Source organism: Taudactylus pleione, unplaced genomic scaffold (genome assembly GCF_031769625.1).
Source record: "Taudactylus pleione unplaced genomic scaffold, aTauple2 ptg000083l, whole genome shotgun sequence".
NCBI lineage: Eukaryota > Metazoa > Chordata > Amphibia > Anura > Myobatrachidae > Taudactylus > Taudactylus pleione.
This window is the reverse complement of record NW_028284485.1, coordinates 17,898,007-17,925,003: the sequence shown is the minus strand read 5'-3', so window position 1 is coordinate 17,925,003 and position 26,997 is coordinate 17,898,007. Positions and strand designations below refer to the sequence as shown.

The following is a 26,997-nucleotide window of genomic DNA, read 5'->3' as shown; positions in this document are numbered from 1 at the left end:
CAGGGAAGTTCCTGAATTGCAAGCCATGTATCTGGCGTGGCAGTTCATCTTTTCTCACTCAAGACACTCATTTAGTTGCTGGTAGGTGGCAGATGCTGGTTTTGTAACAGAGATAAATTACATTAAGGCTTTTTCTCTATGAGCATACCTCAGCTGTCTCTGCAACATGTTAATCTGACATGTATATATTAACAACTAACACTGGAGTGAAAATTGTATAATAGAAAGACAATACCTTGCCAACATACTGAAAATCTGTTCCTGTGTATTCCTCAAGAAGAAAAAACTGGTTCCACATCCAGCTCCTTTTAGAGCGGCTCCTTTCCATGTCATTGTCTTTGTTGGACTGTTGATCCTCTAACATTGGCTCTGGGCTAGCAGTAGTCCTTTCTGGCAGAGGAGTTGTACTGCTTTTTGGGGTCTGACAAACCCAAAAAACAAGTAATAAGCATTTGAAAGTTCTCATGTTGCAGTAACAATGATGTGAACAGAAAGCATGCACAATTGAGGTTTCTTTTTATTCAACTGTATTCAGCATCAATCTTCCTGCTGTCCCATATTTAGGTCTCTGGCTCTCAATGGATATCTGCAAGAAAATCCAACATAAATTATAATTTGACATTACAGGACCTAAAACTGTACAGTTAAACAAGAAATAAAACCAACTAAAGCATGCCTTGTTCCTTGTGTCCCTTCTGAGATATTGACAGTGATAAAAGGAAACATATACTGTAAAAGTAATGTAAGAAACATCTGTTCACAAGTGAAAGATATATAATTCTATTTAATACTGACTTATAGCAGGTGTGTAAGCTTAACCTTTGGTGATTGGCAGGCTGAAATAATGTTGTCTCTCAATATAGGGAATACAGTATGGTAAACAATTAGAAGGAAAGAAACTTGCTCAATGATGGAAACCCTCTACCATTTTAAAAGTGCAACATGTAAATATGTATAAGAAGTAAAAAAAAGAATTGTATTTGTTTGCAAGGTAGTTATTCTTTTTATTGATTAAATGCAATGAGCATGAAACTGGGGTGAAGTTCACTGAAATATGGCAGCATCATTTCAGCAACATATATAGAGATTAACAAACTACACTCACATTCAAAGAAATTATATTATATTGTTTATTGTATCAAGCTATTTTCTGGCTCTTGTTAATCATTAAAAAAAACAAATAACAATGTGTGAAATATGCATTATGTCATTCAGCCTTTTCTGTGAATGGATTATTAAAATAATTTTAACAATTCCCAGCTTGCCCCATTCTCCAGAAAAATACAAAGGTAAATAACTCAATAAAAATTGTCTGTTTCTAGTCTTATTTACTTCTTTGTAACTTGTGTTGATGTAATAAAAAAATATTTATGATAAATGATCAATTAATTAAATTAATGCCCTATATATTAAGGTATTTTGGTTGATGCTTTTGAATAGACTCTTTTTAAATAATGTGTTGATCTTATCACATTCATTTCAAGTAGCATCTACAGTAGTGAAGAAAAAAAGTGAGGAAAGAAATAAGGCGCCTTAACTCTATTAGCGCTAACCGTCACTAATTGCCAACCACAAGGACAAAAACAAATATAGAAAATTATTTTAAAATTAGAATTTTACTTCGGTTTAAAATATAATCCACGTGAACCAATATCACAATATAAGTATGTAGCACACAAATACAATTAAAATCACCCCAGGTACCACTATAAAAAGTTACCCATATGCGTATATGGAACTTTGAAAAATGTAAAAAATTATATAAATGTATAAAAAGTTATATAAATTCTTAAATATCTAAGTCCCAATCTAAGTCCAAGAATAATGAATGAGCTGCTGAGTGGGTGGTATCCCAATGGAGTAATTGTAGCAATTTCAGTAACTATTTTGTAAAATGTCTCATCTACAGTAGTGAATATGGTGCAAACCCAGGGATTCCAATCCCAAAATAATTTTGTAATCCAATAATTTCAGGATTAAGGGAAGAAGGGGTAATAAAATAATTATAATTTTAAATGTATTTTTTATTTCTTATCAATCTCCCCCTCCTGTGTCTCTGCCATCCCTCTCCCACCTCCTGCCGAATCTACTATCCATCTCCCCTTCCTGTCCTCTCTGCTATCCATCTTCGCATCCTGTCCTCTCTGTCATCCATCCTCCACACCCCTTCCTGTCTCAATGCTATCTTTCCCCTGCCTGTCCACTTGATATCTTTCCTTTCCTTCTGTTATCCTTCTCTTTCTTCCCCTCCGGCAATCTTACTCCCTCGCCACCCCCTTCCCTCTACCTCTTGCCCCCCTCCTCTTTCACTGCCTTATTCAACACTAGTGCTCAAAAGGGGCTTCTGTCATTGGCAGGCACATTGTCCAGTCCTAAGGCCCAAATGCAGTAGAAGAGCTGGTAACTTGTGCTGCATCTGCTCTCAGTCTATGATTGGCTGGGAGTGCACCACACAGTGTCTATGTCACTACACAGTTTGATCCCAGCCTGGAACTACTGCATTATGGGATTCCATCTATTCTATGGATATCTGGCAGAGCCTGAGAGGACTGGATAATGCAACCGGATCCAAGAAGGTAAGCATCATCCAACTATCCACACTGTGTTTTGAATCCCATAATGCCCAGGATTTAATGATTATAATCCCGGGTTATATTTGGGGCTCAGAAATGTCTGTGATTGGGATCCCTATGCAAACCCTATTTAAATGAATGGAAAAAGTGCTGTAAGCTACATGCATAGATATGTGTCTAGTGCATATCATTCGTATGTATAATGCAAGTGAACTGCATATCAAAAATATATGTGTCAATGCAATGGGCCTGATGCAGGGTTGAAAGAAAATTGCGAGTACAATGCTCAAAAGAAGCATGCAAGGAAACTATGTGTATACAGTATTCCCCCATATGCGGAGCTGTATCCATTTCGATATGCGACCACATCTATGTGTGTACAATATGCCCCTGGTTTTCTACTAATCATCATTATCAGCAAGCACTTGCACCTGCCCAATTCTAGCATACTTGCTGACTTATTATTATCTACTACAGGAGAAGCCCGGAGAGGAACTGCAAGTGGGCAGCAATGGAGGTGGGGCTGGACTATCCGTGTCATTAGACCCTGCCCCCTCACTGTAAAATAGTGCAAACCCCGATAATTTAAATTGGGGGAAGGATCAAATGAAGCGATTATCATAGAATCCCGTCATTAGGTCCCACCCCATACTCACGGACTGCTGACTCCCAGTAAAAGTGGGCATGATGTGGGAGAAGTGCCTACTTTTCCAAGGGAGACGGGGCTACCCGAAAAACCTTGAGCCTCCCGCAGGTTCCACGAGAGTGGACAATTATGTATGCTAGTGACTAACTATTTCCCTTGAAAAAGGTATAGTTTCACTTATGTCCAGGTCTGCATGGACTGCAATTGTCCTCAGTGAACATTGCCTACTTGAGAGCACCCCATCACAATCCAGTTACCATAATAAGTGTAGATGCAATCGATATGCATATGATGTTGGATCGTCCGTACTTGTATGTGCTTAGTTCTAAAGCTTCGCAGTGTGAATAAATGAAGCTCGATTCTGCATCAACCTCATTGTGTATATGTGTTTGCACTAGAGATCACTGAGTGAGAAGACTTACACAAGTTATTAATAACGCAGTTTACAGTGATGTAATTTGCTGCCAAAATGAGGATATCATTATGAATAATAAAAATAAAAAGAGTTTTTTTTAATACCCAATGAAATGTGGTCTCAGAATTGAAACCAGCTGGTGGGGCATTATAATTCTGTCAGAAAACACAGAATCTGCAATTGTCAAGCCCTGCAAGACTCCTTCCTCTCTGTTCCTACTGCACCCTCACTCTATGCTTCTCTCTGCCCTATTATAACCACCATGACATTAATACATACTGCTGTATTCTCCTAGGTACAATTACAGGAAAAAGGAGACAGTACAATAATACAATCTGCATGCTGTAGAAAATCAAGGCACCTGATGCACTCTCCCTCTCTCTCTATATATATATTATATATACTGTATATATATTTATTTAGATAGTTAGATGTAAATGATCTGTGAAAAAAGTATAGGTATGTATACATGCTTATTTTAGCTTAACATGTCACTTATCCATTGGCATTGGTGTGATGCCTACTCCCAGCATTTAAACAACCTTGCAATTTTCTGCTGGCAAAGGTAACGAGTGTCAAGTGTCTGCCCAAGCGATTGGAAAATGAGACAGTACACAAGGGTTACTGTATCCACAGGAACAGCAGAATGTCCTATTAGAAACTACCAATTAATGGCTATGACAGAAGCAACTGCAGTAGTGGTTGTATTTCCAGCACAGAAACATGTAGTTAAGCAGTTCCCAAGAAAACATCTGCGTTTTATTTCATTAGATGTGACTAATCAGCTACTACTTTCTGCCAACTACAGCAAGCTTCATAATTAGTTACTTACAGTATTGTTACTGCCTTTTAATGTCCACTTATGAAACATTCTAAATATTATAGCTCATTTAATAATTGGTATAATGGACTGCTAGATAAGTAAACACTAAAGACAACAAAAACATTTTCTAAACCAACTCACATAGGGGCCTTTTCACCATCACTTATATTTTACAAAAGCATGTGAAAATTAAAATGTTCACATATTTGTTCCGAAAAAGGATTGTTTTCAGAACTCGATGGTGTTACTGAACATCACCCTGAGATGGCATTCAGCCCCCGATAATCTTCACGGCAGCCTGATAATCTTACACGGCAGCCTGTGAAGATTTACAAGGCAGCCACAGCAGAGGGATCTATTCAGATCTCTCCCCGCTGTGTCTGCACTGCTGAGCCCCGGAGCTCACACTGCAGACACGTGGCCCGGCTCACCGAAAGAAGATCGTACACACTTGCGTGGAGTGGGGGGCAGTGAGGTCCACAGCTTCAAGCGGCGCAAGACAGGCAGTGAAAACTTATCAAGTGCAGGAGAAAAGTCTTTCACTTCCAAAAAACTGCTTATTAGAAACAGCAGTTTTTCAGAAGTGACAGTTTAGGGCAGGAGGCATGATGAATGCCGCCTAAGCTGTGTTTGAACTCGCAGCGAGTTCAAAACATAATTGTCACATGTGATAATTATGTTTTAATGAATAGGCCCCATAATCACATTGTTACAATAAAAAGAGCTATGATTTCCAGAACACTTGAGACATATTTACCATGTTAGTGCAAAAGTTGAAAATGACAATATTTATTTATTTTTTCATTTATTACCTCATACAGGGTCAGAGCTACCATCAGGCAGCTTTAGGCAGCTGCATAAGGACGCCGGACCCTGGAGGTCGCCGCTGAGTCCTGGGCTGTCAGCCACAACAATGACTGATGCGTGCTGTGCTGCTGTATGTGGAGGAGAGGGAAGGGGTGCCTACTACACTGCCGTCATGTTCCAAGTCAATGAATGCAGATAGTGCAGTGCAGTGTGGTGTCGGGGCGGGGGGAGGTTTGGTGGGTTATCACAAGAACCATTCTCACTGTCCAGAATCTGCATTCAGCAACATGAAATATGCAGGCAGTATGGTGGCCACCCCTTCCCTCTCCACAAGTCCTCTCCTCCTACCCTCGGGGTCCCAGCCTGTCCATCACGAAAAAAGCTCCACCCCTCCAAACTACACGAGGAGCTGCTGCCGATTATATGAACGAATGTGTGTGTGTATGAATGTATATGTGTATGTATGTATGTATGTGTGTTTGGGGTAATATGTAATGAATAGGGTAACCAGTGCTTGGTGGGGGGAAGTTATTAGGTGATGAGTGGGTGAATAGGTTGATGGGTGCTGTGTAGGGAGATATTTATGGGAGCTTGTAGGATGGATGAACATGTTAATGGGTGTTGGGAGGGAGACATTATAATGGAATGGAGAGGAATAGGTTAATGGATTCTCAGGGGCGGATTGATGAGTTATTGAGGGAATGGTTTAGCAGGGGGTTAATTGATTCATGGATTCTTGAGAGGAATGGATGATGGGTGGGGGAAGGTAGTGGTTGCTGAATTGGTTAATCAGTGCTGATAGGATGGGTAAATGGTTTGCTGGGAGTAAATGGGGGTTGTAAATGGGGCTGGAGGTGAATGGGCATATTTGGTGCTCTGAGTGTACATCAGTGTTTAATTTAATAGATCTAAAGAAAGGATGTGTGATGTGTAGGTCCATGCCAGGTTGGTTTAGCATGGTGCTGCTACCTGCCCATTTTGCAGATGGTAAAATGCACTGACCCCTTTGGAGCACCACGCTGTGCTCCGGATGAGAGTTGTTTGGATTGCAGGAGGGATGCCACGCTGCCACCTGTACTGAGGGATAGGGGCTTGGCTTGGATGCCAGGCTTTCCATGAATATCTCAGTTCTCTGCCTCCATAGCCATTTTGAAATTTCAGCTCCACAGCTGTATTGTGGCACTGTGTAGCATAATTATGTATTGTGCACTTATGTGTGGCATAATTACGTATTGGGACACTGATGTGTGGCATTATGTGGCTGACATCTGGCATAAATATGTATTGGGGCACAGCTGTGTGGCATATTATGTTTTGGGGGTGCTGATGTATGGCTTATTACTGTCCAGAGTGTACACACAAATGTTGTTAAGGTTTGGTTAAAAATGCGTGAGTGAGGTTTTATGTAGATGGCTGGGGTTAGCAGGGGCGGTAAGGTGAATCTTTGCCTAGTGCACTGAGAAACCTTGCACCGGCCCTGACCTCATATGCATTGTCATCTCCTCCCAGTTCTCAAACCCCCGGCGTCTCTTCACCACTTTCAACTCCCTCCTCTGCCCACCCCTCTTCACTCTCTGCCCTTGACTTTGCCACCTACTTCACCTCTAAAATTTACTCCATAAGTCAGGATATCATATCCTACCATACCCTCAGCACACACCCCTCCTTTCAATGATCAACCATCCCCATCCATCTTACCAACTCTGACATCTGTCTCCCCTGTATGTGAAGAGGAAGTCATGGCCCTCATCCGGTCTTCCTCCACTTTCACCTCCCCCTTGACCCTATCCCTTCCCACCTCTTCTGCCACCTATTTCCTTCTGCCTGTTCCTATCTTTCCCACCTCCTCAATCTCTCTCTCTCATCAGGTGCTGTCCTTTCTGCATTCAAGAATGCCCTTTTCTACCCCATTCTTAAAAAACCTACCCTTGATAGTAACACTCTCTCCAACTACCGACCCATCTCTCTTCTCCTTTTTGCCTCTAAAATCCTTGAGCATATTGGGTGCAACTGCCTTACAGCCTTTCTTTCTTCCCACTCTCTGCTTGACCCTGAAACTGCCTTCACAAAAATCAGCAATGACCTCCTTTCTGCCAAATCCAAGGACCAGTACTCTCTGCTCATTTGCACCACCCTCTCCTGCTGCAAATCCTTCACCTCTCTGACCATTCCTTTGGTCTTCTCTCATGACTCCTATACCCCCCTTCTACTAATGGTAAGTATTTTCCAAGATACTGTTCTTGGACCTCTCCTATTCTCCCTCTACACATCTTCTTTAGGTGAACTCATCAGCTCTTTTGGCCTCCAGTATCATCTCTATGCTGATGATAATCAGATCTACCTCTCCTTACCTGACTTCTCCCCCTCGCTCCTCACTCATATCTCCATCTGTCTCTCTGCTATCTCTTCCTGGGTGTCCCAGTGCTTTCTTAAACTTAACATGTCTAAGTCTGAGCATATCATCTTCCCACCCTCCCACATAACCTCACTTCCCACAGTTTTGTTATCTATTGATGGCACAACCATCTCCTCTAGCCTGCAAGTGGGCTGTCTTGGTGTTATCTTTGAATCCACCCTCTCCTTCAAACCACACATTCAGTACCTCTTGCAGTACTGCCATTTCCATCTAAAAAATATTTCTAGGATCAGGTCCTTTCTCACCCATGATGCTACTAAGACCTTATCCACTCACTGGTCATCTCCAGATTGGACTACTGTAACCTCCTCCTATCTGGCTGCCTGATTCCCACCTCTCACCACTCCAGTCTGTCATCAATGCTGCTGCTAGAGTTATCTTAATCTCCAAATGTTTTGCATCTTCCTCCCCTCTCCTACAAGCCCTACACTGGCTCCCCTTCAGAACATAATTCAAGTTAATTACACTCACTTACAAAGCTTTCACCCAAACCTCTTCCATTTAGATCTCAGACCTCATCTCCCTTCACACTCCTTCCCCACTTTGGTCAAAAATACACACTGCTTCTCAAGCCATCTGATCACTTCCTCCCACTCCCACCTCCAAGATTTTGCCCGTGCTGTTCCCTACCTCTAGAAGTCTCTCAAATTTTTTCTATCAGACTCTCCACCTCTCTACAAATCGTCAAATGGGCTTTCAAGATCCACTACTTCATCATAGTCTTCCAGCTCTTTTCCTAACTGTCTGCTCCATGCTCCTTCCTCACTGTCAACCCCATCTGTGTCACCCCTGTCTGTCCCTCCCCTTTAGAATATAAGCTCTCATGAGAAGGGCCCTCTTTACTCATGTGCTTCTCCTTAGTCAAAGTACCCATACTATTACCTACTCCATAAGGGCACCTAACACTTAGTTGCTTATGCCCTGCTGCTTGTTGAGTGTTATGATTGCTAATGGTATTTATTTATTACTTACCAATTATTTATATAGCACACACAGCGCTTTACAGATAACATTTCTCCATTCACATCAGTCCCTGCCCCAGTGGAGTTTACAATCTATATTCTCTACCACATGAACATACTTACACACTAGGATTAATTTTTTGTTGGGAGCCAATTAACCTACCAGTAAATTTTTTGAGTGTGGGAGGAAACCAGAGTACCTGGAGAAGACCCACGCAAGCACAGGAAGAATATACAAACTTCACACAGTTAGGGCCTCAGGGCTGTGAGGCAGTAATGCTAACCATTACACAATTAAATGTCCTTGTCCTGCATTGTTTTGTACTGTAAGGCTTGGTACACTCTAAACAGCTATATATCTGCAGATCGAGTGATCTACAGATATATCTGCAGATGATGGTTGTTCGTACACACTGAAAAACCTTCATCTGTGTTCAGTGTGTAGGAGGGTGTGGGTTCCACTGGCAGGGGGGCGGGTCAGGGGCTGGTCGGCACCCCTACCAGTGGCTGCCGCTGCATGTGTACGGGCGGTCTGCAGACCACCCGTACACACTTGCTGATAGACAGATATGTCTGCAGATATATCTGTCCATCGACTGTGCAGCACAGCCAATGCAAAATGTCTGTGAACGATGTCATTCACAGATATATCGTGGGTACACATTGGCTGATGGGGAACAGAAATATTGGCCGATCAATTGATCGGCCAATATATCTGTCAGTGTGTACTCAGCTTAAGTCACTGTTCTCTTTTTCGCTCATTTGTTCATTTGTTCATTTGTTCAAGGCGCTGCGGATCCCTTGTGGTGCCATATAAATAAAGGATAATAATGTATTTAGGTTAGAATGCATATACAGTAGCACATTCCTCTATAAGCATGTGTCAACTGTATGGAGGTAGAGGAGAAATAAAATTATCTTTCCACTGCAAATCTAATTGGTGTGATGCATGCATGAGCCAAGCTGTACTCTGTTCATTTTCTTTCAACTGTAAAGTTATTGAGCAATAATTATATATAAAACATTTTAAAAAGGCTGGCACAATTATGAAGTCAAGCACTTTATAGGTTAATAAATCTTATTAATTCACTTGTCCCACTCACTTGCAGGTCCTCTTAACACACTTCTAAATATACAATAGCAAAGGTATGAAAAAAAAATCAATATTAATATCTATTCAATGAAAATGAATAAGTGCCTGGCTGTTCATGAGTAACCCATGCAGATGTCAGATCTATCTGATGTACAGTAGGCCATTTAAAGCTATAAATGGTCTATGGGCCTGAGTCAGAGCAGTACGGTATTGCCGTCACTGCTGTGATTTTGTGCGCAGAGAATATGCACAAATATGCTAATGTCAGAGATGCCAGGATTTGTATTGAGAGTCCCGCAGCACCATCGCCAATCCAAGCAACTCGATACGCAGATCCTTCAGTAATCGGCCTTCTTAGTAACTCTATGGTCATGCAGAATGGCCACCTGAACTACGATGTTGTAGCTATGTTTTGTGTGTATGGGATAACAGACGCAGACAGCAACACACCCCAAAAATTTTTGTGACACGCCTGCGCTTTTGCAGCACACCCCGTTGCCCGTTAACCGTCAATCACTCTGCAAGTGAGAAGTTGCTGCTTGTGACTATGGGGTAATGGACTATGACACTTCCACAGATAATCGCTCAACTGCGAAAAACATGAGCATAGCACACTTCTCTGAATCAGGTTGCAGTAAGACATTTGAGGACAAAAGACGCAGCACAGGATCACCATCGGTCAGCCATCGGCCATCTAAGTAAGCCTAAGCTTACTCAGAATGGCCATCCAAACTCCACATCCGAGGCCAGTAAATCTGCAACACTTGCTCGCTACGGCGCATGCACCCTTCACCCACCATCTGAGTTGTACGCAAAGTCGCAAACCATTGGGTTTGCATACAACTCTCAATCTGGCCCACTGACACTTGCTGATTCCACTAAGATCTTAGTAGTCGTTATATATTAGGTGGACCTCTGCTGTCATACTGATTCAGTAACTAAAGTGCTCTTCCAATTAGGATCTTGTAGTCATGTATTGCTTTGAGTCACATCTACTACTTTCCAATACTCTCCCATACAGATGTGTCCTCCATCGATGTTTCTGCAGTCACGTTAAACAGACCTTTTAGCCACGCCAAATCCCGTGCGAGTTTATTAATGCCAAGCGTCTTTTCGTGCATCTTTTGTGCCCGCAAATGCGTCTTATTCACAATGTGATGTGAATAAGACGCACAAGCAAACTTTGCTGATTAATACAGTGGATCCCAAATTTTCTTGAATCATGGCACCCTAGAGTATCAACATTGTTTTTCACGGCACCCCTAAGCCAACATTTTTTATTGATAAATTTAGAAAAGAAGATTAATTAAATTGTGCTTACCTGTCATCCTTAGGTTCAGTTATGTGGTGGTGGACAGGGTTGTGCTTCTGTTTGTCCACATATTATATGTTTTTGCCTCTTACATTGACCATAAATAGTTTGATTTGGTGCTAGACCAGCAACCTGAGGCACCCCTGAGAGTGTCCCGAGGCACCCCAGAGTGCCACAGCACACAGTTTGGGAATCACTGGATTAAAATGATATACAGCATGTGTGTGTGACTGCAGCTTTATCTGTATACGAAATGCTACGTTACATTGTAGGCGGCTGTTGTCCACACCACCTTCTGTTGTGATGATTTTACAGACTCGGCCGCACACAGAACATACATGCCAATATAATATTTATCAGCAAAGTCCTGTTGCCACCTGAGTCGCATGGGAGCTGGTAGCTCTCATGTGCCCTGTGTAATGTGACTCATAATGCTTGGAGGATAGACAAGGTAGGACATATCTGTACCTTACAAAAGTTCACATTTTTAAGTGGCACAGGCCTAATTTTAGAATCTGTTGCGATGTTCCAGACACCTTTGTCATTCAGATTGTAAAGTTAGCATTGCTGACCAAATTCCAGTGCAGAGTAGCAGTGAATACAACAGGCAAAATTATGACATAATTGAATACGTGTTTGGAGGGGAGAGCAGCATAGCACTTTGGAAGCTAGGCACCCCCTGAGGGTCTGTGACATAACCACTACCACTATAGTGAATAAAAATACTCCAAAGTTTGAGGTAAGTAACCCTGTTGAATTGTGCAAACTCTTCATATGTAAAACATGGAAAATACACTATTGTGTGTTAATATAGTATTTAAATGTTCTTTTCTACTGTATGTGGCAACTATACAGAAGATAAAAAAGACATTAAACTGCTACATAAAAAGTAAATGCTCTTGGTTCAATTTTTAATTATTCAATCATTATTTCTATTATTGTAGTAGACCGTAACTTCAACCATGACCCATTTCTCTAAGGGCACATTGTTCAGTTCCATATTTCTGAATTTGAATAAATTTGGGCTAAATTAGATAACTGAGATTAAAATCAATTTAAAAATAAATTACTTTAGTTCCTTAATTTAGTCCATATTAGTTTAATAAAGAGAAGGGAAATACACCTACATGTGTATTTTGCCATTGCTACTATATGGATTTGAAGTAAATTCATTAGCTTCATATACATTGAAGGCAGTGGCGTCCCCGGGGTTGGGGACACACAGTGCTCTAAATAGACCACCTATCCGAAAAGGGGACATGGTCTCATGGGAAAATGGGCATAGCCTTGGGGCAGTCCCCTTTGTTCATCATTCTAGGGGCGTACCCAGCAGTCACGGAGATGCCAAACTGCTCCCAGAAACACTCCACACACTGCCAACTTCTCCATACTGATCGGGAGGTGGGCACTGCACAATATGCAGCACCTGGCTCTTAGTCACTGAGAAGGAACGGGCATTATGGTGTCACCCCTTGAAGGGTGACCCCAAGTACGGTCTGCACCTCCCATGTGATGACATTTGATGATTTAGTCAAAAAGTATTTCTGCTGGAGAAATGGGGTGTTACTGAATGGAAAGGGCTTGTTGTCTGGCAAGAACCCCTGTTGTGAAGGGTTATTACCAAACATAGAAGCCACCTTGTCTTCCCATAGTGCCCTTTTAAACTGTTGTTACCAGAATGATAGCATTGAAAATGTATTCATATATAAATGGAATATTAATGTAAAGCTTTACTACATAAAAAATTGTATCATATTAAGATTAGATGTTTCTTATACAAGAAATTACATATACAATATTGTTTTTTTTTGCAAATATTATATTATTTATTGGAGTTCACATTCTTTTTTCTTGGGGCTATATTGTGCAAACTGAAGGTGGCACTTTAATCCCGTTAAAAAATGTTTCCCTAATTATTGGACAAGCATATATTGGACAATAGATAATTATGCATAAAATAATTGAATCTAAGTTTCTTGAATATGAATTAATTATGGATTCCATTAAACTGAGGTAGCATAATGCAATTTAAATAACCCTTCAAAGAATCATATGGAACAACATTTTCTCTGTGAATCATGGCACCCTTTTTGTTTTTTGGTCAATGGTTTTACTTTTGAAAATAAAAAATAATTCTACAGTATTTTATATGCACATTTTTTGAATTATGGTTAAAACTTATCTGGATATACTTTAAATTAACTTACATTCCCAGTCCTATTCTCTTGCCCACTTCCTTGCTTTCTCTTCATAATCCTTTCTTTCTTCTTCCCTGCTCTTCCATTTCCTTCACCCCTCCTTTTTCCTCTCGCTTTCTTATTTCTCTCCACCCACTTTCCCTCCTGCTTCTCACTCTTGCAACTGGGCTTATGAGTTCCATAAACCCAGGCATCACTGGCAATAACAGTATTGGCAGTGGTGTAAGTTCATCCCAGACGTCCGGAGGCAAGTTATAATTTGGTGCCCCCTTCCGTCACAGCCGCTGACACTATAATGTAGCATTTCGCATGCAGACAGGCTATAGATAGACGAAGAAAGCAGCTGGTGGTCTGACATGGAGTAACTCACTAGTGTATGGTGGCTTCTCTGGTGCCGGGAAGGGGTGTTATGTATTGGGCGGCCATAACGGTACACTCTGGGTACATAGTTACAGCCCTAAGTGGGGTGAATAAGTTGTGGACAATAGAGGAGGTGCCCCATTAGTGCTGGTGCCCGGCGGAAAGCGCTTCCATTGTCTCCCATATTCTGCCCCTGAGTATTGGTCATAAGGAAATCCTGTAGGACCAATACTTTTGCAGCCAATAAAACAGATACTGTCTAGATGCCTAGACCACTAGAGAGGTCAAGCCTGCCTCTCATATCACCTCCAGTCCCTTGGCGAGATGCCTTAACATCGGAAATGCAATCAAACCCCCGAAAATGCAGTTTTTGGGGGTCTGACTTCATTTCTCATATGCATCAAGCTTTGATGTAGTGGGCAATGCCATCTTCAGGTGACATTGCCCAATAGAAGCCTATGGGCTTCTAATTGCGGCCACACTACTGGGAGGGATCCAATCGGATCTCTCCCAGCACCCCCCACGGCGAGTGTCCTTCTGCGCAAAAGGACGCCGGAGGCACTACTGGGTCATAAACCCGGAAGTCCCTTATTCGCTCTTACTGAGAGAGCGGTCCTTTGCATTTTCCTTTATGCATACTGGCATGCATGTGAAGAATGACGGAATGCATCTCATCTTAAATGCAATGCGTCATTCATCCTGCCCCCTGACCAGATTTTACTTTACAGCAACCCATGAAAACTGTGATGCCTCTTTGTTTGGTCATCTTCCAGATACTGTGTAAACACTCATTACACAAAAGACTGGAAAGGCAACATAGTAAGTGGACTGCTGAGTTTTCACTGCTTGAATAAACAAATACAATTATGTTCGACCTCTATTTTCTTTTCATATCACAATATATGGTGTGATTATACAAATCATCTTGTGAAAAGTTATTTCTGTAAGAAATGCCTCATTTGGTTGTGGGGTAGTCGAAGGCTCCAAGCATTCAGCTTGCATAGTGTCATGCTGATTTGTAATATTTCTTTACTAGAAGCTGACTTCTGAATATAAAAGAACAATACTAAGATAAAGACAGATGACTGTACGTGTGCTGGTTTTTCTTACACTAATATAGAAAAGAATCAAAATGTATCTGACAAAATGCACAGCACAGAGAGAGAGAGAGATAACCTTTATTATATCTATTCATTATTTAAAAGCAATTTGATTATTGCATTTATCATTATTTAAATATGTACTTTAGTTTGTTAACCAGTGATAATATCCTGGTTTTCGAACTGTTTTTCAGGGTCTAATCATTGAAATGTTAATTGTTATTTCTGCTGGAACCTAAAACCTATTGGGAATAATTTGGAATGGATTTATCTGAATAGTGAAGGGCTCATCCATATTTTAGCATTCTGTGTAGCAAATGGGGAAAAGCGTGACATTTTTCTGTGCTTATGATATTTGTGTGTTTGGGTTTTTTGTGTGTTGAGGGACATTAATGTATTTTTATAGTGTTCTGTACTTTCACCTCTTAAGAAAAATATAAAATGTGAACACCTGAGAAAATGTACACATCAGGACACATTGGGGTAAGCTACTAAAGAGGAAATAATATTATTTTTTATATCAGATGCCTCCTTAATGCATTAAAAATGCTTCATGACTACTAAAATAAGCTGAATAAAGGCAGTAACTAAAACATGTTACACAAGCGAATATACAGTATGCTTTGAAATTGATACTACAAACAAAAAACAACACTATTACTCATGTACACATCAGTAGCTGTGTTTCTGTGTCAGACAACAATATTTAATGCAGCATATGACATTTATAGGCACCTGCTCTACAAGGTCAGTCACTCCATCTAATACTGTACAGATACTTTTATTTGGGATGTAGTGATGCGACCGGCGGACACAATCCCAACGCCGGAATGCTGGCTAGGGATTTATGACAGGCGTCAACATACTGGCGCCTGTCACAATACCGATGGCGGAAATGCAGAATGACGCGGGCCGGAATGAAGTAAGTACGGGCACCGTCCTCTTAGCCGTGGGGGGGGTTAGGTTTAGGGCACCCCAGGAGGCTTAGGGTTAGCCACCACCCGGTTCAGGGTTAGGCTAGGGGAAGGGGGGGTTGAGGTTAGGAACCCCCCCTGGGAGGGTTAGGTTTAGGGTGCGGGGATTGAGCATTTTTAGTGGCAAAGTTTAGCAAAATGTATTTAGCTAGAGACACATGTAAATTGAATCCTGAAGCTAATTTTTCTAATTATCTCTATGGGGTGCAAAGAAATATGAAAGATGTTGCTGTTCATGAAGTGCCTTTGCCCAACAATAGCGTGGAGCACTTTGCAATCAATGTGGAGAATGGAACTAATATCAAGAAAACAAGCTCCATTGCTGATACACAATTACTTAATCACAAAACCATACACAGAAGGATGCCAGAGGTACTTCTTGGTGTTATACCCGCAAGTCCCTTTATCCTGGGGCATCGCAAAGGACAGCTCTTATCGGGAGAGCTGTCTATTGTGATTTTCTAAGTTCATACCGCAGTAATCAACTGAGGTATGTACCCAATGAGAGGCGGGATGTACCGCATTGCAGATGTGTTGCTTAGTACATCCTGCCCTAAATGAGAATTCAAGTTTTGTTTTGCTTTTTATGCAAAATCTCATCTTTATCCAAAGTGTAGAATATCTTAGGACCATTCCCTTGTAACCTTATTGTTTCCATGTTACTCACCTCCAATAATCATCATTGTATTCATCATTTGTAAATAGTTTCTTGTTTAATGTTGTCACAGACAAGTGACTGGACAAGTAAGAGAAGATATCCAGCCAGCTGCCTTCAGATCCTCACTCGGTGACAAAGTGTGTTTACTTCTGGTGAAAGTGTCAAGTACTATGACTCAAAAATATTAAACCTAACAATTTAGGCATGTTCTGCTTAAAACATAAAATGCCAATGTGTTTGTACATATCAGGCACACTCTGGTGTGGGCAAATTGCCTTTTGCATAAACACCTTATTTATTGTTACTGACATGTTATGGTGGGGGTAGCATGTATTTATGATTCTTATGAAAGCAGACATGTTAAGAATATTTAGGGAATTATAAATGCACTTATTTTTGTTGAATATGTATGCAAGGAGACAGTTAATTCAAAATTAATTTTATGGAACATAACACACTAAAAAAATAATAGAAATTGAAAAGTCAACCTCTCTGACAATTGTATGCATATGTACTTTGCATTCAAAATTGCTTCATTTGTAAAATAATTACAAATGTCATTTATTCTAGACGGTTGGAGCTTTCAAATGAATAACAAGGAGGATTACTTGCTCCAGAAGCCTAAGCCTGTACTGTTATAGCCTTGATCACACTAATCAACATTCCATTTCTTTTACAACACAGGAAATCAATTTAAAAATTATTGCAAAATGGTCTCTGTAAACTCTTATTAAAACCCCCACTGTTTTAAGTCCCATACTATTTCAAGATTTCTGAAAACTTGCTTAATTTTAATGAGGCTAATTGCAATCTTCCAGCATTTGATATCTTGGAGAATCATAAAGTGAATTCCTAAATTGGTTTAGAAGTATTAGCTGGGTGGTCTTTCCTTGTAGAACTCTGTCAAAGGTGATTTGCTACCACTCTCAGTCCCTGCTGAGCAAAGGGCTATTTGTTGGCGATGAATCACTTCTACGGAACAGAAAGTAGGGTCATGCCAGATCAATGTTAATGATAAAGTAGAGTGTAAAGCAAAAAAGAAGAAAAGAGCTGTGATCATTTCCTTCAGTTACCTTAAGTTTTACCAACTACTTTCAAAGAACAGAATAGGTCAGAGATGTCAAATCTTGTACAACACCTCTAATCAAACAATAGCAGGAGTGCTAGCTATTTAACTAACAATCTTTGGTTGCGATACCATAAAAGATTACATAAAGTTCGTGTTAAAAAAGATAGTTCATCCCCTTTGACATCTGTATTTTTACAAGACACCCTATCAAATCTGTATTTTTACAGAACTCCTTATCAAATCTGTATATTTACAGGATACCCTATCAAAACTGTAATTTTACAGGATACAAATAGCCTTTGTCTGCCTCACTAAGGGCTCTATTTATTATTATTATTTTTACTAAAATAAAATGAAAAAGGGTGTTCACATTATTTTAGTATCACCTACAGTTACTAAAGGGCAATTGGAGTAGAATTCGTAAAATTTTACCCCAAGCCCTAATTACCACTTATTTGTAGTAAGCAGATTGCATTTCCCATAATTGTAATGGGAAATGTGATCTAGCCAAAGTTACTAAAAATAAATTGTGAAAAAATACCGGGGTAGCCCTGTGATAATAAAGCCACGTGGAGGTGGTGTTATCCAGGGTCTTCCCCGGTTACCAGACTCTTGCTCTGCTCTAACAAGCAGAGCAGATCCCGGAGCCGGCCCCAGTGATTAGCTGTGTGGTCTAAACAGACCACACGCTGATCACTGCTAAAAAAAAAATAAAAAAAAAATAGTAAAAAAAAAACTTTACCTGAGTCCAGGAACCGGGGATCGGGTCTCCCGTGATGTCCTCCCTCCAGTCGCCTAGCCCGCACTGGTGCCTAGTCGTCACCTGACTGAGTCCCAGTGCAGTATGGGATGTCAGCTGACCGGAGCCACGGAGGACATCACCGAAGCACCGATGACTGCAGGTAAGTGTAATTAAGGGAGGGGGGTCACGGGGGGATGGAGGGGGGTCACAGGGGGGGTCTGTGATCACGGGGGTTCCGGTGTAGCACCAGGGGCGGGGCTTAGCGACGGTCGGTCCGTGCATGCGTCAGCACTTGTCACTGTATTTTTTGCGAAAATACCGTGATAAGTGTGCGGAGGGGATTCGCAGGGACAGAGCTTTATCGCAATCTCTGTCCCTGTAAGGGATTTGTAGTAAATCCCTGTGATATTGCCTGAATTTGCAATGCGAAATCAGTCGGTAATATCACACTACAATCTGCATTACAGATGCAGATTGTAATAAATAGAGCCATAAGTCCAGGTATCTATAGGCCAACATGGTAAATGCTGATGGTCATGATAATACCATTAAAAAAAGCTTTAATAATTATCGCTTTCATGGAAGGGTAGCAAAAGAAAGACGCAAAATTACATCTGAATGGATGAGACCAAAGTGGTGTTGTCTGCTTTTAATGCACACCATCATGTTTGGGGAAAAGCAAAAACAGTAAAAGAAGCACTGCATAACAACGGTCAAGTCTGGTGGTGATAGATAAAATTACAGATTTGAAAGTGGGTGTACTATTATTATTTGTAATACTGCATTTAAACTGTGGATGTGTCCAGCTCTGTATGGGTAGCGTAGATGTCAGTTTTACACAAGGAGCAAACTATAACATATTGAGTATTAAAAAGTAGCATACAGTATATTGCTTACTTGTTTTGGGATGTAGTCAGCTTACCTCTGCACGGGATGCCGGCAGTTGATATCCCAGCACTAGAATCCCGACTCATGGACAGAACACTGGCGCCGGAATCCCGACATAAGTTGAGATGCCGACGCTGAAATCCCGACAGCCGGCATCCCGAATGTAAGTGTAGTGAGCCATGTTAGCTATTAACCGTGGGAGGGGGGGTTAGTTTTAGGCACCATGGGGGGGGGGGTGTTAGGTTTAGGTTGCAGGAGGGGGAGGTTAGGGTTCGGCTGCAGATAGGGGGTTAGGATTAGGCACCACTGAAGGGGGGTTGGACTAAGGCACTAAGGGGGAGGTTTAGTTTTAGGCACTAAGGGGGAGGGTTAGATCTAGGCATTAACCGGGAGGGTTAGGGTGAGGGGTAGGGAGGGTTCGGGTTAGGACGCAGGAAGGGAGGGTTAGGGGGTGAAGGGGGGAGGGTTAGCATACTTACCTAGCCCCTGTCGGTATTTTGAGCATTGGGATGCCGCTGTGAGTGTTTTGACGGCCGGTATCCTGATTGCCGGTCTCCCATACCCAACCCCCTGTTTTATCCCAAGAGATGTGGTTTGAGTACAGAAGTGTCCACATACACCTTTGCAAAAATCAAATAGCCCTGTTTGGCATGCCACTAACTTTGCAACATATTCTTATAAAATGCTTCAAAGTTGTATCACTAATGTAACAAAAGTACAACACAAGGGTACACTGAGTACTGCAGCTGGCATTTCATGTACTTCTGTGTGCGACTTAGGGGTCTATGTACTAAGCCATGGACAAATTTAAAGTGCCAACCACTCAGCTCCTGTCACAGGCAGTGTATGAAAAATTACAGTTAGGAGCTGATTAGTTGGTACTTTATCTCTTTCCAATGCTTAGTACATGTTCCCCTAAAGGGCCTGTAATAAGACTTGGAGAGAGATAGAGTGGACAGAGATAAAGTACCAACCAATCAGCTCCTGTCATTTTTCAAACAATGGGCCTGATTCAGACCCACTCGCGAGCGGCTGTCCGCTCGCAAGTGGGTCGATGTTATGGACTGAGCATGCGCACGACGGAGGGAGCTCCGTCGTGCGCATGCGCCAGACGCGACGAGCGAAGGAAAGTCCTTCGCTCGTTGTGTCCGATCAAAGGGGGCGTGCTGTCAATGTTGATTGACAGCACGCCCCCTTTGGTGGGCGTGCCGGGGGCGTGCCTCTCTGATGGGGGCGTTCCCACGGGAACGCCTCCCGTCAGAAGCCGGCCCACTGACATCACTAGTGATGTCAGTGGGAGTGATTTTGGCTCTGATAGAGCCAAAATCACTCCGGAGCCTGCGGTTGAAAACCTCAACCGCAGGCTCCGGCTCGCAAATTCGATGGTCGCGATGGTCTCGACCATCGCGGCCATCACAATGCACGCTCGTATAGCCTGTGGGTGGTGACCCACAGCTATACGAGCGTCCAGGAGGACGCTCCATGAAAATGGAGCCCGGCCCTCATTCAGAGCGTGCGCTCTGCTCAGAGCATACGGCTCTGAATGAGGGCCAAAGTCTGTAAAGTGACAGTTAGGAGTTAATTGGTTGGTCCTTTATCTCTGTCCGCTTTATCTCTCTCCAAGCATTAGGAAATAGAGACCTTAGTCATTAATCTGGGTTAGAAAAACAAAAGACAGAGGCCCTGATTCAGAGGCGCTCGCAAAAAACAAGCACTCGCTCTGAATCAGGGCGGGCGCTGGTTTTTTTAGTTGCGACCTCTTGGCCGCTCGCATAGCTGTGGGTTACCACCCACAGCTTATGCGAGCGGCCAGGTGATATGTGCGATGGTCAAGACCATCGCGACCATCGGGCTTGCGACGAGACCCTTGCGGTAGGGTCTCGTTGCCGCAATTCCGCCTACTGACATCATGAGTGATGTCAGTAGGGCCGCCCATAAGTGGCAGGAGTTCCTGCAGGAACGCCTCCATTTGCTCAGCCACCTCCACACCCCATTTGGAAGGGGCGAGCTGTCGATCAACATCATCAGCCGTACCTTTGGGATGCGAGTGCCGGAGCGAGTGCTTTGTGCGCTCGCTCCGGGGCTCGCGCGCATGCGCACAGACACACCATCAACCCGCTTACAAGCGCAATGCGCTTGCGAGCGGATCTGATTCAGGCCTAGAGTTCTGATACAAGTGACCTCACCATGCCTCAAGCCAAATATCATTACACTTACTCTGCAGCTTTATACCAATTCCTTTGTGACAAAAATACGTCTAGTATGTCTCATAGGCGTATCTATAATGGGTGTAGGGTGTGCAGTGCACACAGGCCCCTGGGTCCAAGGGGTGCCCACACCGCACAGCCTGCGTCCATACTTTTTTATACTTACCTCTCCGTACTCCCACATCGGCAGAAGTAGCGCTACACTGGAAAATGGCAGCCGTGGCCATGTTTCTGGCATTTTGCGCATGTGCAGTAGGGAAATTACCGGGAAAATAGCTGCTGTGTCATTTTCCTGGTGCGCAGAACACTCAGGGCACAGACTAGTGCCTAGAGTCTACTGCTGCTGTCAGTTTGCTGGCAGCCGCCGGGGAGAGAAGATGAGGCCCAGGATGGGGTGTGAACACAGGCTCCCCTCCTCTCTTAATACACCCCTGGTATGTCTGGTACACTGTGAGTGACTTTATATGTGGTTATGATGAAAATAAGATACTACATTTTTATCATATTCAGAACACGCTGTAGGTCTGTGTTATTAATGAATACTAAAGTCACATTTATCATGTAAAATAACATTAGAAACTCAAATTCAAAATAAAAGTTCTAAATAAATTAAAATAAATATAAAGAACAATTGTCTTCCCCTTTAAATAAAATCTTCCCTGCCCTAGAATGCAAATAGCAAAGATCAATGTACAATTTTAACTAGGCTTCAGCAGCAATACTAATAAGTTATATAATATAAGTGGCTGGCTATCATCATCATCATCATCATCATTGTCATCTTCATCATCATGGGTGTGTATTTTGTACCAGGGATCTAGATCCCCGAAGATATTCTTCTTCTGGCAGGCACATTTTTTGTGCTCTGGCTAAGACTCATTTTGGATGAACACGCCGTTACTTTTCACAGTCTACACTTGCACACCTCTCCCTCCTCTATTTACCGGGTGTGCTGAATGTTCGATATTGAACATCCAGCACACCACGTACCAACCAACGATGGCCAACGACTTGCGATCAACGATCGCGGGTCCCTATAGTAACCTGGTCGATATCGACCAGGTTGACCTGCATGCACAGGCGATGGACGATATCGTAATCGTCCATACGTGCCCGCGCATTGCAGGTCGTTGGCCACCGAAAAATGCACTATATGATAGTTATCGTTCATATCGTCCATTTTAATCGTACCGTGTGTATGCACCATAAGACTATTTTGGAACCATGTGTAGTATAAAAATACATTCAGCTCATCAGCCCCTAAATTGCTTAAATGTTTGCTATCCTCCAAATCAACAAAACCGACATGTCCAGGAAATAAACAGCTGAGCTTCAGCCTTGTCTTTCTTTCAAGATAAATGAATATGAGATTTTGTAAAACACAAGCTATTTGGAGTGATGCCCTTTGGCATCTGAATCACTGCTTATCCTTTTCATATCCAACACATTATTATATCTTTCCATTTTAATCTGCCTATTTTACAACACTTATCAGAATAAACACAAGGATACCAAGCAATTTAGCAAGCAATAAAAGCAAGAGTATAAAAGCAGATTGTTTGGCTTAGAGGATTATGACACACCATGCTAATACATACTTCATTGTATACATTATTCACGTGATAACTAACACTCATAAACCAATCTAGATAATCATTTTTGCAATGCTGTTCTTTGTGTCTGTTGAAGAAAAAATTCTCATCTGCAGTCGGTAATCTTGGCGTTACATAGGCTCTCTTTTTTTTTCTACAAAAGTTGTTACAGTGGGAGATTCATTAATGTACTGTAAATGCCTTCATAAATTATACTCCATTAAATTGAATGACAGTTAATGTGCAATTGTAGAGTGATTGCAGCTGTTGCTCTCTCTTCAGTTCTACCCTTTGCATCAAGATAAGAAAAAAAATGAGTCTTGCTTGGAACATTATTTTATTTTACACAATGCTAAGAGGCCTACAGAGTGACATCAAGTTAAAAATCATCACTGACATAAACCAATAATTTCAGGTGAAACTATGTCTATGAATTATCAAGCAGAGAAGAAAAATTGCTAAATTGTTCTCACCAAAAATTTAATTAAATTTTACTTTGCACATGCAGAGATGTCAACTAATCTTGAGTCAGCTGGTAAGATAATGATCTAGTACTGATTTTTCCGAGACAGTTTTTCTTTACCATCATTGCATTAGTGGAATAATATATAGTAGTAAAGAAAAAAATCAAGCCTACACCATTATGTAAAGTGTGACCTGGCATTATATGACATTTCTGCATCTGACATCCAGTACTTACTCATTAAAAGCATGCCTAATTAATTTATCAAGATAGGTGTATGAAATATTCGATTCCTAACTTTAGAAATTTATAGCCTGTAAAAAAACAACAACTTTGAAATGAAATGTGAATGTTCAATACAAAGTTGAGGGTTTAACTGCCATATCCACCTGTCACACTTCAGGGTTGTATTCCCTGTTACAGGATGCAACTGTGTCATACCATCGCCATTCATGCCACTCCTGGTCGCGTTCCAGATACTCTGGCTGGCACATCTCCATGTGAGCCTGGCAAATCCCATCTGGTAGTACCAGCAGCAACAGAGGCTGACTACCACCATCTTGGATTCTTTCATGTGACTACAGCAGCCTACCACATTCCGGTAGTTACACTCACATGACCTGTCTGACCAATAGGCACAGAAAGCACCCTCATTAAGCCTCCTTTGCTGGCATGTTTATTGTCAGAACAATTCTCTTGATCTAAAGATCAGTGTCCTGAATCCTGGCTGCTGTAGCTTGCTGTTCTGTTCTAGTTCCTGTATCCGATCCTGCTCCCAACAATATGCATTTGCTAAGTGCAGCTGCATCTAATTCTGCCATCAGTAACATGCATTTCCAAAGTGCATCTACATCTTGGTTGCCTTAAGTGACTTGCATTTTAGTGCACCTGCATCTGACTCTGCCTTCACTTATTTGTACTCATAAACAGCATTTGCACCAGATTACAATACCTACACACAGGCTGCATAGCGTGTCTAGGATTGCATATCGAGCTACCAACATACAAGCGCATCCTGCATCATTCAGTCTGAATTTATCATCTGGCGTGTCCTGCACCACAGACCCAATACAGCAGGTGTCCCATTATACTCTGCAGCTGCATCTACAGTATATCCTACCTTTAGCTTTGTGTAGTAAATTGTGATTCATTCTCCTGCAGGCTGTCACTGGTATTACAGGCACTTCATTGTTGTCACTCCTACTATCTGTCCTGCTGGGCAGTTCTGAGTAATGTATTGATCAAGCTTGATACTCAGTAGAGACATGCGGTGAGGTCAATGGCTGGGGAGGCACTGACTGATTAACACCCTCCCTTTAACAGTGTAGGGTTCCTCCTATTTAACAGAAACCAGCACCAGGCTGAACCAGCCAGGGGGATAATGCCATAGCAGGGGTTGCACTCAGTGTGGGGTCTCCCTGCCATCACATTAACCACCCCTAAACTAGTCATCCCATGGTTGGAATTCCTCGGAAAGTGGGTATCTCAAAATTTTTTAATTGGGTCCCCCCTCCTGAGCAACAGCTAGCACTGGGCTGGTATGATAATATTGTTCTTTACAGCTTAATTGGAGTCCACCTGTGGTAAATTCAGTTGATTGGACATGACTTTGAAAGGCATACACCTTTCTATATTAGGTCCCACACTTGACAGTGCATGTCAGAGCACAAATCAAGCATGAAGTCCAAGGAATTGTCTCTAGACCTCCAAGACAGGATTGTCTCAAGGCACAAATCTGGGGAAGGGTACAGAAAATATCTGCTGTTTTGAAGGTCCAATGAGCACAGTGGCCTCCATCATCCGTAAGTTCAGAACCACCAGGACTCTTCCTAGAGTTGGCCGTCCGTCTAAACTGAGTGATCGGGGGAGAAGTGGCCTGATGGTCACTCTGTCAGAGCTACAGCATTCCTCTGCCTGGAGTTTGCCAAAATGCACCTGAAGGACTCTCAGACCATTAGAGACAAAGATTGAACTCTTTGGCGTGAATGCCAGGCATTCTGTTTGAAAGAAACCAGGCACTGCTCATCACCAGGCCAATACCATCCCTACAGTGAAGCATGGTGGTGGCAGCATCATGCTGTGGGGATGTTTTTCAGCGGCAGGAACTGGGAGACTAGTCTGGATAGAGGGAAAGATGAATGTTTCAATGTACAGAGACATCCTGGATGAAAACCTGCTCCAGAGCACTCTTGACCTCAGACTGGGGCAACAGTTAATCATTCAATGACCTTAAGCACACAGCCAAGATATCAAAGGAGTGGCTTCAGGACAACTCTGTGAATGTCCTTGAGCGGCCCAGCCAGAGCCCAGACTTGAATCCGATTGAACATCTCTGGAGAGATCTGAAAATGGCGGTGCACAGATGCTTCCCATCCAACCTGATGGAGCTTGAGAGGTGCTGCAAAGAGGAATGGGTGAAACTGCCCAAAGATAGGTGTGCCAAGCTTGTGGCATCATATTCAAAAAGACTTGAGGCTGTAATTGCTGTCCAAAGGTGCATCAACAAAGTATTGAGCAAAGGCTGTGAATACTTATGTACATGTGATTTCTTAGGTTTTTATTTATTAAAATTGTAAAAATCTCCCAAAAACTTTTTACACATTGTCATTATGGGGAATTATGTGTAGAATTTTGAGGAGGAAAATTAGTTTATTCCATTTTGGAATAAGGCTGTAACATAACAAAATGTGGAAAAAGTGACGCGCTGTGAATACTTTCCGGATGCACTGTATTTTATTGGTTTCATGATATTCCACCACTCATCAAGCTAAGTCCATGGGTCCTGATCCAAACCCACAAAATCCTAGGGCCGAGAAACCATCTATATTTTGCATTGTGGGGCAACTGCAAACATAGTAAAAACACACACTAATTAAAGTGTAAAGCTGGGTACACACTGACAGATACATTGGCCGATCAATTGATAGGCAAATGTATCTGCTGCCCGTCGGGCAGTGTCTACCTGCGATATGTCGGTGAACGTCGGCGCTCGCCGACATATCACATTGGCTGTGCTGCACAGCCGATGGACAGATATGTCCCGTCGGGTCATACCCCCGACACGCCGCCGGGACCTCCGGGCAGACACAGATGATGGTTGTTCAGTGTGTACGAATCTATCTTTTCGGGCATTGGTCCACACGCAGGCAGTAGTGTCCCATGGACAATGGAGAGGTTGGAGGACACTATGTCACTGTTGCTTTGCATAGCAGAGGCTAGGGGCAGCCCAGCAGCTGCCTGAGTCTGGGCTTGCCCTCAGCATGACAAAAAATGGGGGAATGACACATGATCATACAACTAAAATGTCTCACCAGGGGACATGGCATAGAGGGACACAAGATTACGGTATGCAGTCGGGAAGCCGGCGGACCTAATCCCGACAGCCGGCTTCCCGACTGCTTAATCCCAGCGAGGGTTAAATGACAGGCGTCTAAATCTTTTTACCGGTGCCAGGATACCGATCGAAGGAACGCTGGGCGCCGAGCGTGGATAGCGGTGGGGGGGGGAGGGTTAGGTTTATGGCTCCCGGGGGGGACTTAGGGTTAGGTAACTCCCAGGGAGGTTAGGGATAGGCTAGGGGGAGGGAGAGTTAGGGTTAGCCACCCCCGGGGGGGACTTAGGGTCATGCACCCCCCCAGGGGACTTAGGTTTAGGCGGTGGGGAAGGGGGGGTTAGGTTTAGGCACTTAGAGGGGGGATT

At 42.5% G+C, this 26,997-nt stretch overlaps 1 protein-coding gene across 2 annotated transcripts in view; it reads right to left on the bottom strand.

The window, feature by feature from the left end:
- LOC148532156 (cadherin-6-like) overlaps positions 1 to 26,997 on the bottom strand; it is a 351,919-nt gene that overhangs the window by 219,061 nt on the left and 105,861 nt on the right. For both annotated transcript variants that reach the window (XM_088468252.1, XM_088468254.1), the window contains exon 2: positions 236 to 586. In XM_088468252.1, coding sequence (XP_088324378.1) covers positions 236 to 466 — 231 coding nt within the window. In that variant the 5' untranslated portion in view covers positions 467 to 586. The remainder of the gene's footprint in view (positions 1 to 235; positions 587 to 26,997) is intronic.